The 13,484-nt window shown below is 53.6% G+C and overlaps 1 protein-coding gene across 3 annotated transcripts in view; it reads left to right on the forward strand.

Moving 5' to 3' along the window:
• The window catches only part of LOXL2 (lysyl oxidase like 2), an 87,509-nt gene that overhangs the window by 59,789 nt on the left and 14,236 nt on the right, over positions 1–13,484 (forward strand). For all 3 annotated transcript variants that reach the window (XM_059178117.1, XM_059178123.1, XM_059178129.1), the window contains exons 7-9: positions 5,287–5,438; positions 10,822–10,989; positions 12,842–13,004. In XM_059178117.1, the coding sequence (XP_059034100.1) occupies positions 5,287–5,438; positions 10,822–10,989; positions 12,842–13,004 (483 nt within the window). The remainder of the gene's footprint in view (positions 1–5,286; positions 5,439–10,821; positions 10,990–12,841; positions 13,005–13,484) is intronic.

Consider the following 13,484-nt stretch of genomic DNA (forward strand, 5'->3'; position numbering starts at 1 on the left):
CATGGTGAGCTCTTTGGAGCTCCCCTGGATGGCAAATACCCCCACAGTCCAGGCCCCCCATTGGCTGATGTGTTGGTCTGTGCTTTCCCAAGGCCTGCGGGACAAAGCCCACTCATTCTGAGAAACAAATAAGCACTGGATGACATAAGCATTCCATCTATTGTGGGCGTGTGCTATTTGACCTAGTTACTTCACTGCCCAGAGCGGCCGCAGGTTTCCAGGGACCTACCAAACTCTGGAAGAGACCGCTGGCATTTTTGATGCTGTCGTGAAAGAACCACTGGGTGATTTATGATCTGCCACCACTCTGGGCAGGTCAACTCTGGTAGGCAGGAAGGGAAAAGTCCACAGTCAATGTCAAGTCACAGAGCAGATGGAGTCAGTTCAGTCCCGGCTCTGGTCGATGGACTGAGCAACCACACCCATAGTTTGGATGTGAAAGGCAAGGACTAAGAGGCCAGCAGTCTGAGCCCCAGTCCCAGCCTTGCCACCTCCCTGCTCGGTGACCTTGAGCAAAACCTGGGGTTTCAGATTCTACACTGGAGTCATGGCTCCAGCCTCCTATGATTCTCTGAGACCCGCTCTTATCATCAGGTTGGAGGTCAGGTCGGAGTCAGACACTGTGCTTTTGCGCCTTGGGACCCCCTGCACACATCTGGACTCCAGCTGGCTGTTTCCACGACCACCTCCTCCCAAGACCCAGCGCTGCATGAGGAGAGGGGCTGTGTCCTTCACCTCTGTATCCCTAATGCTGAGTCTGTACCTGACTCATAGTGCTCTAGGTTGTTCATTTTATGAAGAACACATGAATGAATGAATGAATGAATGAATGAATTCCAGTTGCATAAGTAGGATCAGCTGAGTGAATGCTTGGTAAAGAATTTTGAGCACTCTGCCCCTTAGCTGTCCAATAGAAATATAGCAGGAGCCACAGAAGTAATTTTAAATTGTCTTGGAGCCAAATAAATAAAAAGAAAAAAAATTAATTTTAATAATATATTTCCCTTAGTTCACTATATCCCAAATATTATGATTTCAATATGTCATCACCATCAGTGCTATTAATGAGATAGTGTACATTTTGCCTACCAAACTTTGAACTCTAAGCTGTGCATTATACTTAGAGAGCATCTCGGTGTGGACGGGCCATGGTCCACTTGCTCTGTGTGGTCAGTGGCTGTGTGGGTCAGGGCAGCTTTAGAACAGTGGCTTAGAAAGCCCTTTGCCTGACATCCCACAGCAGAAATACACATGATGGGACAGGCCATGCACATAAAGCTGAAACAGAAGTTTCTGGAAACAGTGCTGACCTCTACGACATGCAAAATGCCATGCTATGTCGTACTGTATTCTACTGGGCTCTTAAAAATGTGACTGGGACCTGAAGAGTTGACTGTGGGTCTAGAGTCTGTGACACCACTCCAGGGGGTTAGGCTTATCCCAGTGCTCTGCTTCGGCCCTGGCCTGTAGTACCCCCCTCCCATCCCGGGGCCAAGGCTTGATATTTGGGGGAAGAATAGGGCCAAGGTGCAGGTGGGGAAGGCATCGTGAAGAGGAATAATGCAGGGGTCAGTCCAGAACCAGGAGCAGGCGAATGCTGGGAGTCAGGATGCCCACAGGCACTACAAGCCTCGGTAGACCCAGGCCAGCAGCCTTCAGGGACGCCTTCCACCCTGCAGAACTGGGAGTTGCAGGAAAACAGTGAGAAACACTGGTGTTCCCATCTCTGTGCCGTGAGTGTGTCTACCTCAGGAACGTGGGGCTCGCCCTCCGGATCCCCATCCCCATGTGTCTGAGAACCCTGTGGGCATTTATACAAGTGAGGCTGGAAGGAGACAACCAGTTGTTAGTTGGAGTCTAGAGCACATTAGGCTCTTGTACAAACCTTTCCTCCCCGGGCCAGTCCCGTAGGCCAGTGATTCATAAGCGTTCACTGAGGACTGTTTGGGCTGGGCCCTGAAATGGAGAATTCATTTATTCCACAAACATTTACAGTAATGGTTTCTGGTTCCCTGGGGCTCGGGTCAAAGGGGGGAAACTAGAAATAGCCTCCCTCAAAGAGAACCTGCATTCAGAGGGGCCACGGGATATGAGATGGGATCCGGATACTCTACCGCTTCCTGAGCCACTGGTAACTGACCATCCTTGGTGTCTGTCATTCCTTCTCAACCCCACCCTGCCAGAGAGATGTCATTATGGCCTTTGACAGATGAGGGAGGTAGGGCTCTGAAAGCTCCTGTCGCTCCCTAAGGAGATGCAGGCTCCCTCCTCTAGTCTCTCCTCGCCTCCCAGGGAGAGGTGTGGACAGAAGAAGCTGCAGGTGGGAGTGAGCTGGTGTCTGGCAGAGTGGGGTCCAAGGAAGGCTTTGAGATCCTTGGAGGCGGACCTCTAGCTAGGTCAGCAAAAAGAGGTGTTGGAGGGGCCAAGAGAGCATCCCCAGATGAAGAACACAGGCACTCCCAAACGCTCCGCGCTTTTGCACGGCAACCTTCTGCTTTCGTCCAGCACACGGGGCTTTTCTCATCAGGAGAGAATCCCATTGTGGAGCCAGACTGCCTGGTTTGCCTCCCGGTCCCTCCATCAGGCTCGCTACTTCATCGTCAGCCTCCCGTTTCCTCATTGTACTGACTGGCGATGACTTGATGAGTTCATGTACGCGATGTGTGTAGTACAGGAACCAGCACGTACGTAGTAAGTGCTCAAGAAATACACGCCATCCTTCTGACAGTCGTCAAGCAAGCCCCACATCGGACACTCAGGTCCAAGGGTGCTGCCCGTCTCTGTGTCCACCTGATTCCTGGAGCTGGGACTCCTGCTTGCCTTGAGGACCCTGTTCGGGGTCTGTACTGTCACAGCCTCTGTGCTCTGAGACCTCGGATGCTTCCAGCTATAGTCACTGTGTTTTAATCGATTGAATTGGAAGCCTTATTGTTTGTGAATTGAATTTGTGAATTTGTGAATTTCCAAGGGAAGGGAAACTTGGCTCTCTCTTGCTAACATAGGTTGCTCCTGGATGTTAATTTTGGCCTTGGTGAGCCTAGATACCGAGTGTCTCTGGAAACCTCTGCAACGGAGATCACAGAAGGAACACAGACATGACGTCTGCCCTTATGGGGCCTCCAGCCCAGTAGGGAAGCAGACACGGAACAGAGGGGCTCAGCTCAGACAGGAGTCAGAAAGGCTTCTCGAAGAAAGTGGTCAAAGCCGAGCCCTGAAGGCTGAGAGTTAGCTGGTGAGGGGGAGAAGAAGATGGGCTGGACAGAGGATACATGCAGAGGAAAAGCTAAGCTCAGTTAAGCAGCCAGAGGAGGTGGTGGGACAGCGGAGATGGGAGGAGCAGGCTGAGTCAGAAGGCTAAGTGAGAGGCCACATTGTGCCGAACGGGCCCCCTGGAGACTGTGGATTTTACCCTTCAATGCAGTGAGAAGCCATTCCAGAGACTTTAGATGGGGAGTGACTTGATTCAACAGGCATTAACAGCTCTCTTGGGCTACCCTGCAGCAAATACTTTGGAATGAACAGGCAGGACAGAGCCTAGAGGCTGTTGCATTTGTCCAAATGGGAGAAGACAGGGTGTGATGAGCGTTGTGACGACAGAAACGCAGAGCACCCAAATTTAGGGGAGGACACAGGTGTGGTGACAGATTCCTTGTCAACCACAGAGGGAGAGGGGATACGGAGATGAGCTCTGGGCTTTGCTGAGAACATCGAGCCGGACTTCCCAGGATGGAGAGGGCTGGCACAGAAGGAGGTGGGAGATGGTCCTTCTGCTGGCCGGGGAAATAGAGGGGACAAAACGGACAACATTTCTAAGAAGTTCACTCTGATGGGGATGAAAGTGACAGGCCGGGGGGCGCGGTGCTTAGGGGAGGGCAGCTGTCAGATGAGGGGTGAGTCTCTGAGTGTTGAGGGGCAGGACCTGAGCGAGAGGAGGATGGTGGGTGAGGGTCAGGAGAGAGAGGTGATCCCAGGCAGGGCGGGGACCAAAGAGGGAGTCAGTGCAGCCCAGAGCTCCCAGAGATAACTGGGCTTCCATCCACGTTGATGGGCTAGACAGAGGGGAGGTAACCCTGTGAGCTGAGCTAAGTCGAGGTTGGTCAGGTTAGGAATTCTCTCTCCCCAGCAGTGGGGGGCTCCCCGTGGTTATGTGGGTGCATAAGAGAGCAGCTTCCCTGCATGTTCACCGTTGGTCACTTGTCAGATGATTTGCTGTCTCTGCCCCAGCAGCTCCCCTGTCCACACTGCCAGTGCCCGGGGGGCACACTCAGGTGCGTGCAGCAGGGAACATTGGCAGGAGACAGGCAGGGGAGAGGTGGGAGGCCAGGTGTCTCTTCTCCTTGCAGGGTCCCTGCAAGCCGCTGTGTCCCTCTTGGACCAGTAATGGCTCTTAACAGGTGGCCTTTCCATACAACTTCTTTGCTCTCCGGGTCGGATATGTATCTTCCCCCTCACTCCTGCAGGTCTAGGAGCTGTTTCTGTGTCCCATTGTTATTAGCATCTCAGTGTTGGACTACCCGTTGTGATTTTGTGATTTCCCTACACTCTGTCCATACCTTTATTATCTTCTTTTTTTTTTTTAAGATTTATTTATTTAGTTTAGAGAGCACGAGAGTATGTGTGCACATGAGTGGGGTAGGGACAAAGAGAGAGAGAGGGAGAGAATCCTCAAGCAGGCTCCCTGCTGAGCATGGCTCCTGGTGCAGGGCTCGATTCCGGGACTCTGAGATCTTGAGCTGAAATCAAGAGTCAGACATACTTAAAAAAAAAAAAAAAAGAAAGAAAGAAAGAAAAAGTCAGACACAACTGAATGAGCCACCCAGGCACCCCTTACCTTTATTTTCAAAATCCCTTTTTCTAACTCTGTTCAAATTATCCAATTTGATCGTGCTGTCACTTTCCTGCAGGGACTCTAATTCTGTAGGGCTAGTCACCCCTTCAGGTTCAAAACACACAGGGTATTAAAGTTGAAGAGGGACCTTAGGTGTCTTCTCATCCAACGCTTTATCCCAGAAGAAAACCAATATTCAGAGAGGCTGAGTGCATTGGCCAGGGTCGTGCAGGAAGTTAGTGGCACATTTGATTTGCTTTCAGGGGAGAAGTGAATCCCAAGACAAGAAGCAATTCTCTCCATGGAGAGGAGCCCTGGAGCCTGAGCTGATTATGGGACGCAGCTGGAAGAGTTTGAGGATGGGACAAACACGTCCTTCCTGTCTAGGACTTTCTTGCACATTCCAGAAACTTTCCTCTGGAAGCTGTCAGTAGCATATGCTTGTTTTCCTCCCGCAGGAATAGGACCCATCCACCTCAACGAAATCGAGTGCACCGGGAATGAGAAGTCCATCATAGACTGCAAATTCAATGCCGAGTCTCAGGGCTGCAACCACGAGGAAGATGCCGGCGTGAGATGTAACATCCCTGCCATGGGCTTCCAGAAGAAGGTGAGGGGCTGTGCTCTGTTTTGGTCACTGAGCCCTAGAAAGTCTGAGCCAGGTGGCCTCACACTCAAGGGTTCTCACAGGTGGAATTTGAGTCCTCTGAGAATGAGCTCAGAAAGGGTCAGGCTCTGCTGCTGTCACTATTAACGACTTTGTCGCCTTGCACTCCATAAGTGTGCCGAGGGAGAAAATGTATGGATAAGCACGCTGTTCCTCAGGGGCAGATATCAGGCCCCTGCTGCATGCCACCCCCCTGCATGGGGACTGAACATGTGGTGTGATCGCTAGTCCTTTCTGTAAGGGTCTCAAGGTCCGTAGCACCTGTGACACCCTTGGCATGATCCCTGTGCAAGGACCCAGGGCAACCACATTGACAGCAGATCTATAAGTTACACAATGGTAAGCACGGTATAGACATTATTTGGGGATAGAAAAGTGTAGTTTGGTAACCAGAGGGAAAGACAGGGAAACCTTAACAACATTATACCAAAGACACACCTTTCCTCTCCTGAGGTAAGTCTCTAATATCCTACATCAGCGTGTCTCCAGGCTTGGGTGGTTTTTCCCACAGGGCTAGCCAACAAGATGAATTCCTCTTGGTCTCCCCCATCTTCAGGAAAGGTCTAGTACATTCTATTCATTGCTCTTCACTGTCCCACGTATTTGGTTGAGTCCCAGGCGTCACCTGCTACCCGATTGGCCCGTTGGAAGAGTTTCTTAAGTGCTTATTTTAAAAACGAGCAAATGCAGACACATCAGGGCGCAAGATGGCCCCCCTGTTGCGTTCTTGCTTCAACCGTGATTCTTGACCTTGGCACCGGCATGCCAAACCAGTCAGCCACGACATGCGTTTGGATCCAAACTGGGACCCCCACAGCCCCCAGCCAAGCTGTGCGTTTGCCTGTGGGTGAGTGGGAGCATGGGCCACAAGTCCATGGCTACGGGAGACGCTTGCCATCTCCAGTCGTCTGGCAACCGTGCAAGATAGCTGAACGGAGATGTGGAAGGTGACGTGCCCCGGTCCTGGTATGCAGCGGCAGCCTGACCTTTAGGCTGATTGGAGGTGGGTAGGTGGAGTGGGGTTTTCAACCCAAATGAAAGACCTAGGCCAAAGAAAGTGATGTTTTGCAGATGCACTTTGTGGTTGGGATGGCTGAACCAGGCTGTGCGCTCGGTGATGCCAGCAGGGACACTGTGCTCCCAGCACCAACGGCCTCACCCTTGCATGGGCCCTCCAGGGTCCAGCAGGTGCTCCCTGAGCTCAAGCAGGAGGCCTGGGAGATTTTACCCCAGCCTCCCATCCCCCGAGGGAAGGAAATGAGCAAGGTCCCCTGTGAAAGAAAGTCTCACAGGCCATACGGGTTGCCTCGGCCCTGCAGCAGGCCAGCCCGTCACGTGGTGTGGCTCGGGGCTGCCAAGGGCACCGGCAGGTATGCCAGACAGAACCGCCAAGACTCTCAGCTGTTATCACGGGTTGGTTTGCTGGGGCCGCCGTAACAAAACACCACGGACTGGGAGGCTTCGACGCTAAAAATGTTGTTCCTCACAACTGGAGGGGCTAGAAATCCAAGATCAAAGTGCTGGCTGGGCTGGTTTCTGCCGAGGCCTCTCTCCCTGGCTTGCGGATGGCCGCCTCCTCCTGTGTCCTCATGCGGCCTCAGTGTATGCATCCCCCGTGTCTCTTCCTCGTCTTATAAGTGTGCCCACCGTATTGCACTAGGGCCCATCCTTATGACCTCATTTAATGTAATTACCTCTTGAAACACCCTTTCTCCCAATACAGCCATATTAACGGGTTGGGCTGCGGCGCAGGAATTCTATGGGCACACCAGTCAGTTTGCCGTCACTCACTGGCTGATTCCTTCCATAATTTCTTTGAGGCTTGAGTTTACTCCTCTGGAAAGAAGGACGTTGAGAGAGATGATTTCCCTGGCTTCTCTGCCACCCCCGTTTGGTAGGAAATTGACTTTTCTCTTGAATGGCTACTAGAGACCGCACACTTGGAAGCCGGCAGCTTTGGTCATCTGGCCCCAGCAAAGCCTCATTCCTCTTGCTGCTGGGAGGGGGTAGCCAAGCCCAGGAGGCTCTAGGAAGGGCAGGTGGGCTTCCCGGGCGACCACCCCTGCTGACCACCGGTTCACCTCTGAGCTGTGGGCCTCCCCTGGCCTGGCCTGGTTAGCAAGGCCAAGCCTGTGTGAGGAATGTTGAGTTGGCAAGTGCCTGTACTTCCTTTCAGGCTGACATCCGGGTCGTGTTCCCTTGCCTCCTACCCCCTCACGTCCCAAAATAGGTGTGGGACTGGTTAACCACAACCTTATCAAAACACTAGGCAGCCTTGCTGGACGCCACTGGCGGGAAGGGTTTTGCTTTCCCTGTTGGTGTTCAGGAGAACGTAGCTGCCCGTGCTCCACACCCTTCTTTCAGACCCCAGACTACTGCCATCGAGAATCAAAGGAATAAGGAAGTGCCAGGGTTATTTTCAGAAACTCTAAGGACGCTGGACCTTCCCTGGCATCCTCGCTGGCTGACCCGAGGCCTCTCGGTGTTCCTCCCATGCTGGTGAGGGCAGAACACCTCTAGCTGGCACATCTGGCTGTTTCCAGAATGCTGGGGCCTCAGAGTGGGGCCCGGGGCATGGAGAACGGTGTCCTGGGCTATGTTAGAGCTTCATGGCTGGCCTCTTGCTCCCTCTGGTCTTCTCTAGAAAATAAGAAAAGGCCCACAGTGCATCTTGAAACTCCCAGAGCTGTGGAACCCTGGTCCCTGTCACTCACTGTTACAATAGTCCATGAGGCAAGGCACTGTCCACAAGGAACTCTAAAACAGTAACAAACCCGATTAAAAGTCATTCTGCTCTTAGCCTCACTGCCCACTGGCATTAGCCTCAGTGCTCACCTGGCCTACCGGATGGTTCATTCCCATAGCCTCCACCTCCCCAGGGTGCACGGGCTTGGTGGGGGCAAGGGGAGGGGGATGGCCCGTGGTGACCTAGAGTTGCCCCTGATAGGTTTAAACACACACCCTGCCCAAGGTGCTGCCTTTTCCTTGGCATGTTGAAGCCCGGTAGCCTGCCTTCTGCTGTTCTGGGATTTTCTCAGTGGCTCTGCTCTTCTTATTTGTCTGTGTTTTTACATAGACCCAAAGATATGTTAGTCGTGGGTAAAGTATGATCCAGATCTAAGACCGTGTCCAGTGCCTACCTTCACCCCGGCTCTTAGCCCAGAAACGCTCAGAAGACAAATGTTGGCCTCCCAAAGGCCAGCCTTCTTCTTGCCTAGAAACCCTTCTAGTTCTTCTGAAGAGAGTTTTGGTTTCTGAAGGGACTCCACCCTAATAAAGATCATTACTAGGATGCTGACTAATATTTCTTGAGCACTTAACGATGTGAGGATTTTCCATGAATTATCTCATTTAAATCTTCCTCTCCACAAGCCTGGGAGGTAGACCCGGCATCATGGCTGCCCTTGGCTTGTCTTTTTGCCAGCTGACCTCATTGACCTTTGAAACTCCTAAATCCATAATAAGATTTGAGATGTATGTCCCAGGAGTTATGCTGTTTCTAAGAATTGGCAAGGCAACAGCCCAGTATGTGAGGGTTCCTGGAGGCGTCATGCCTTGTCCCAAAGGAATGAATTGCTAGGCGTATAAAGGAAGCAGTGTAAGGTGTTTGGATGAAGGCGAGCATTTTTAGAGCCCTTCCCCAATCTCTAGATCTCTCTGCTTGAGCTCGCCTAAGCTGGTCCATGCTTTCAGTCCATAAGACTGATCATTCATTCGTTCTTTCCAAATGTATTGTTGGAGAGCCTGATATTTGTGAGGTACCGTCTTAATTCTCGATCACACAGGAAACCGCACAAACACAGCTCTGCTCTTAGGAGCTTACACTCGCGCAGGGGAGACAGATGTTAAACAAATGGCGAGTTAGCTTAATTATAACTGTTGGAAGTGCTCAGAGGGAGACGTGTAGGGAGCGATGGAGTGTGTCCATGGCCAAGGACCCCAATGAGAGGGAAGTGGCTCAGGGTGCGGAATCAGAAGGGTGAACAAAAATCAGCTGGGCAGAAGGGCACCTATACGTAGTGGGCTTACACGGGGCTTACTGTGTGACTTGGGCAAGAGAGGTAGCCGTGAAAACCGGAGGAAGGCCTGCGTGCCTGGAGGTCACAGAACAGGATGGAAGCGTGAGTGGCGGAGCAAGGGGAAGCCGCTGCCATGCTCCGAGCCAGGAAGCGATACGAGCAGGGGCCTTTCAGAGCTTACGCTGGCTTCTGACCAGACAAGCAGGTGATGAAGTCCAGAGCGGAGGCCGGGAGAGAAGGAGGGGGTCTGGCTCGGGCAGGGGATGATGGCCCTGAGACAGGAGGGTCCACGCAGAGGGAAGGGAAGCGAGGAACTGGAAAGAGACTTTGGAGATAAAATCCACCGAGGAAGATTCTGACTGGTTGTTGTGGGGGAGAGAGAGAGGACGGTGTGGAGGGCGGCTCGGGATGGCTGGCTTGTATAACAGAGTCAACTGAGATCAGCAAAGGACAGCTCGCAGGCCAGACCGATCCCTCTGCCTGTTTTTGTCATTATACTTTTACTGGGAACACAGCCACGCTTGGCCATTGACCCATTAGCCCGGGCCGCTCTTAAGCTGTGCAGCAGAGCTGAGTACTTGTGACACGGAGCACACGATCCATGAACCCTAAAACATCTCCCAGCCCTTTGCAGAAAGTGTGCTGCCCCTGGAGTACACGGGAGTGCCTTTTGCTGCAATAGGGGAACAAGGAGATAGAACACAGGTTTAGATGGAGATGGAGAAGATGCACGTTCAGATTTGGGGTCTCCCTGAAACTGACACGTGGACTATGACAGTATTTGAACTGTCAAATAGGCGGCTGGTTACGGGGTCTCAGAAGGGAGTTCTGGTGGAGAGGACAGTGGGGACGGGGGCAGATGAGATTGGGAGCTGGAACCAGCCAAGCAGAGGGTGTGCTGATGACCAAAGGGCCCAAGAAGAAGTCTCAGGGAGTTCTAACATTTTTAATAATTTTAAGTTCTAACATTTAAGTTCTAACATTGGTGCATCCTCCTGGGTGTCTGTTTCTAAGGGCAGCCCTCCCCAGGCGTCTCAGGGATGGCAGCAGGGAGCAGGGGCTGGTGCAGCAGTGGGGGTCAGTGCCCAGGCCTCTAAGGCCTTGGGCTGCCTGCAGGTCGGGACCTAATACACCAGCCTGCACTGGGCACCATGCAGACTCGCAGCAGGCTCTCAGTGATGCTGCTGACGCTGACTGTGTCCCAGGCAGGAATCCCCGGTTTGGGGGAAGTTGAGACTGATGGCAATACGGTGGGGCAGCTTCCCTCCGTTCCTATCTGGTGACTTTGCCTTTCTTTCTGTTCACAGCTGCGCCTGAATGGGGGCCGGAACCCCTACGAGGGCCGTGTGGAGGTGCTAGTGGAGAGGAACGGGTCCCTTGTATGGGGGACGGTGTGTGGCGAGAACTGGGGCATTGTGGAGGCCATGGTGGTCTGCCGGCAGCTGGGCCTGGGGTTTGCCAGCAACGCCTTCCAGGTGAGAAGCCCCCACCTCGGCCCCTTCCATCCAATGTGACCCTGACCCTCGCAGTCAGAACTGCTTTCCATGTACCTTCCCCAGCTGCCCGGTAGGTGGACAGCAAAGTGCCCTGAGCTGCGGGGAGAGGGACCAGGAACCTCATCCTGGCCTCGGCTCTGGGTCATGTTCCGCTCTGGACTTCTTTTCTCCGCTACAGAATATGGGGCTGGACTCTGGTTTCCAGGGTCTACTCTGCTTAGAGCACTGAGATTCACCCTGGGCTGTGGGCTGATTCTGGGGTGTTCTGATGTGCCTATGCCGAGGGAAGCAACTCAGTCCTATGGGGTAGTGAAAACCACCCAGCCCAAAGCCCTGGCACCCCAGAGGTCTTAGCTCTCACTCCCTTGGAAGCCCCTCTGTCCAGACCGTGTTTCCCATCCGGCGTCTGTACCCAGGCCTTCTCCCCTTGATTGGCTAGTAAACATCTAAGCCTTTCCCACCATCCAGCCAGCCCCTTCCTGAAAGAGAGGGACTCCGCTGAAGGCAGCTAAGCCTCTGCCCCTATTGAAAGGCAGCAGAGGAGAGGCAAGAAGCACTTTGGCCTCAAAAATCATTGACTTCTTCAAGCTGTATTGTGAGGACACATTGTGAGAAGGAGGCTGTTGGGGGAGGAGAAGCCAGAGATGGAAGACTTGAGGTCTGTTCCCATCTCTACCCCCACCAGCCTTCTGTGTAATAGTCTGGGCCAGTGCAGCTGCCCACCCAGACATCCCTTCTCCTCCCTGTAACATGAAAGGAACCCCTCAGGTCCTCAGTGTCCTGGCTCTAGACACTTTCTCAGTGTTGAGAAAAGGAAAATGTCTGGAGGCCCCACGTTGCTTTGCTAACCCTGCCCCTAGCTCTTGTGCAGGAGGGCGGGGTGGGGGATGGGGGTCCTGCCTCCGGAACAGGATTTCTTAGGGAGGGACTCGGGTCCGCTCCGAAGCCTTGCAGAGCCTGACTGCCTGCCACGGGCTGCTGGGTCCAGGGTAGGAGCTGAGTCCTGAGCTGTCCTGTGGTTCCTCATTCTACCATTCAGAAGGGCCCAGCCTCTGAGAGCCCTGCCCATTCCCTCCGGGGTCCTGGATTCCCACAGTGTCTACACTAATGCTGCTTTGACAAGCCAGGGCCCTCCCTGGGGCTCCAAAGCAAGAGGAGAAAACAGTGCATTTTCACAGAGCACCCATCCCATTATTTTCGTTCCCGGTCAGCTCATTCTTAACACACCTGGGCCTCAGCAGGGTCATGACGTGGGCCCGGATCTCTGCCACCGATTACGCACCCCGTCCCTTCTCGAGGTCCCAGTCCTCTCTCCAGAGGACGACCGTAAGGAGAACCAGTAGGATGTACGCATGATGAGCTATCACATGTGAACAGGTTTCTTCTCTCCTGCCCGTTCTGATTGATCGGCAGTGTCTCCAGGAGCACTGTGCCAAGGACTCCGAGATCATGTGCAGGTTTAGAGGAGACAGGACCCTGACAGGCAAGTCCTGTCTGCCCCTGGGCTCAGGGCTGGGGAGCAAGCAGCCTGAGTTACCGGCACCTGCCGTTCCTGACACACAACACTGGACAGCCGTTTGACCAAAACCTTAGCCACACTTTCCCCACGGGGACCAGAGGCAGAGCCAGAGGACGGGGCTCTCCCCAACTCCACCACCAGAAAACTGCATGACTCGGGGCCGTGGCTGTGTGTGCCGCCGCTGTCCCCATTAGAAAAAGTGGGCTTACATTTAGCTTCAGCCTTGGGATTTTCCTGAGGCTGAAAGTTGACCGAATACGAGAAAGTGACAGCTCACGGTGACACGCTTCCCATGTCTTTTGATTCCTCCAGGAGACCTGGTATTGGCACGGAAATATCTACGCCAACAAGGTGGTCATGAGCGGGGTGAAGTGCTCGGGAACCGAGCTGTCCCTGGCACACTGCCGCCAGGACGAGGATGTGGCCTGCCCCCAGGGCGCGGTGCAGTATGGGGCCGGAGTCGCCTGCTCAGAAAGTGAGAGTCCTTGGGGGTCACATGCTCAGACACCCCAACACTTGCCTGCTGACAGTGGAAAGAGAAGCAGGAGGGAGGCACTGGGAAGTCTGGGAGCCTTGGGTTCAAATGGCGGGGCCACCGGAGACCAGGGGACCTTCCATGAGTTCTGTCCCTGAGAACTCCCAGCTCTTACCAGTTAACAAGGAAGACAGCACCTTCCTCAGGGCCGCTTCTGAGGCCAGGGAAGCAGATGGAGCACATACCCGGGGCTCCGTGTGTGTTGGCTTCCTTCTCCTCGACCTGCTCCAAAAAGCATTGCTTGTTTTCACACCTTGGAGACAACTTAGCTTCCTGGTGAGTCCCTGGGAATCCTAGAGAGACTGAAAACAGAAGGGGAACCCCTACGGGGACTCAGAGTGGCCCAGCTCATGAAGGCTCCCTTCTCTGCAGAGAGAGAGAGAGGACTAGCCCTGCAGCCTTGTGGGCACGCTGCTTTCG

The sequence above is a fragment of the Mustela lutreola genome, chromosome 1 (genome assembly GCF_030435805.1).
Source record: "Mustela lutreola isolate mMusLut2 chromosome 1, mMusLut2.pri, whole genome shotgun sequence".
Taxonomy (NCBI): domain Eukaryota; kingdom Metazoa; phylum Chordata; class Mammalia; order Carnivora; family Mustelidae; genus Mustela; species Mustela lutreola.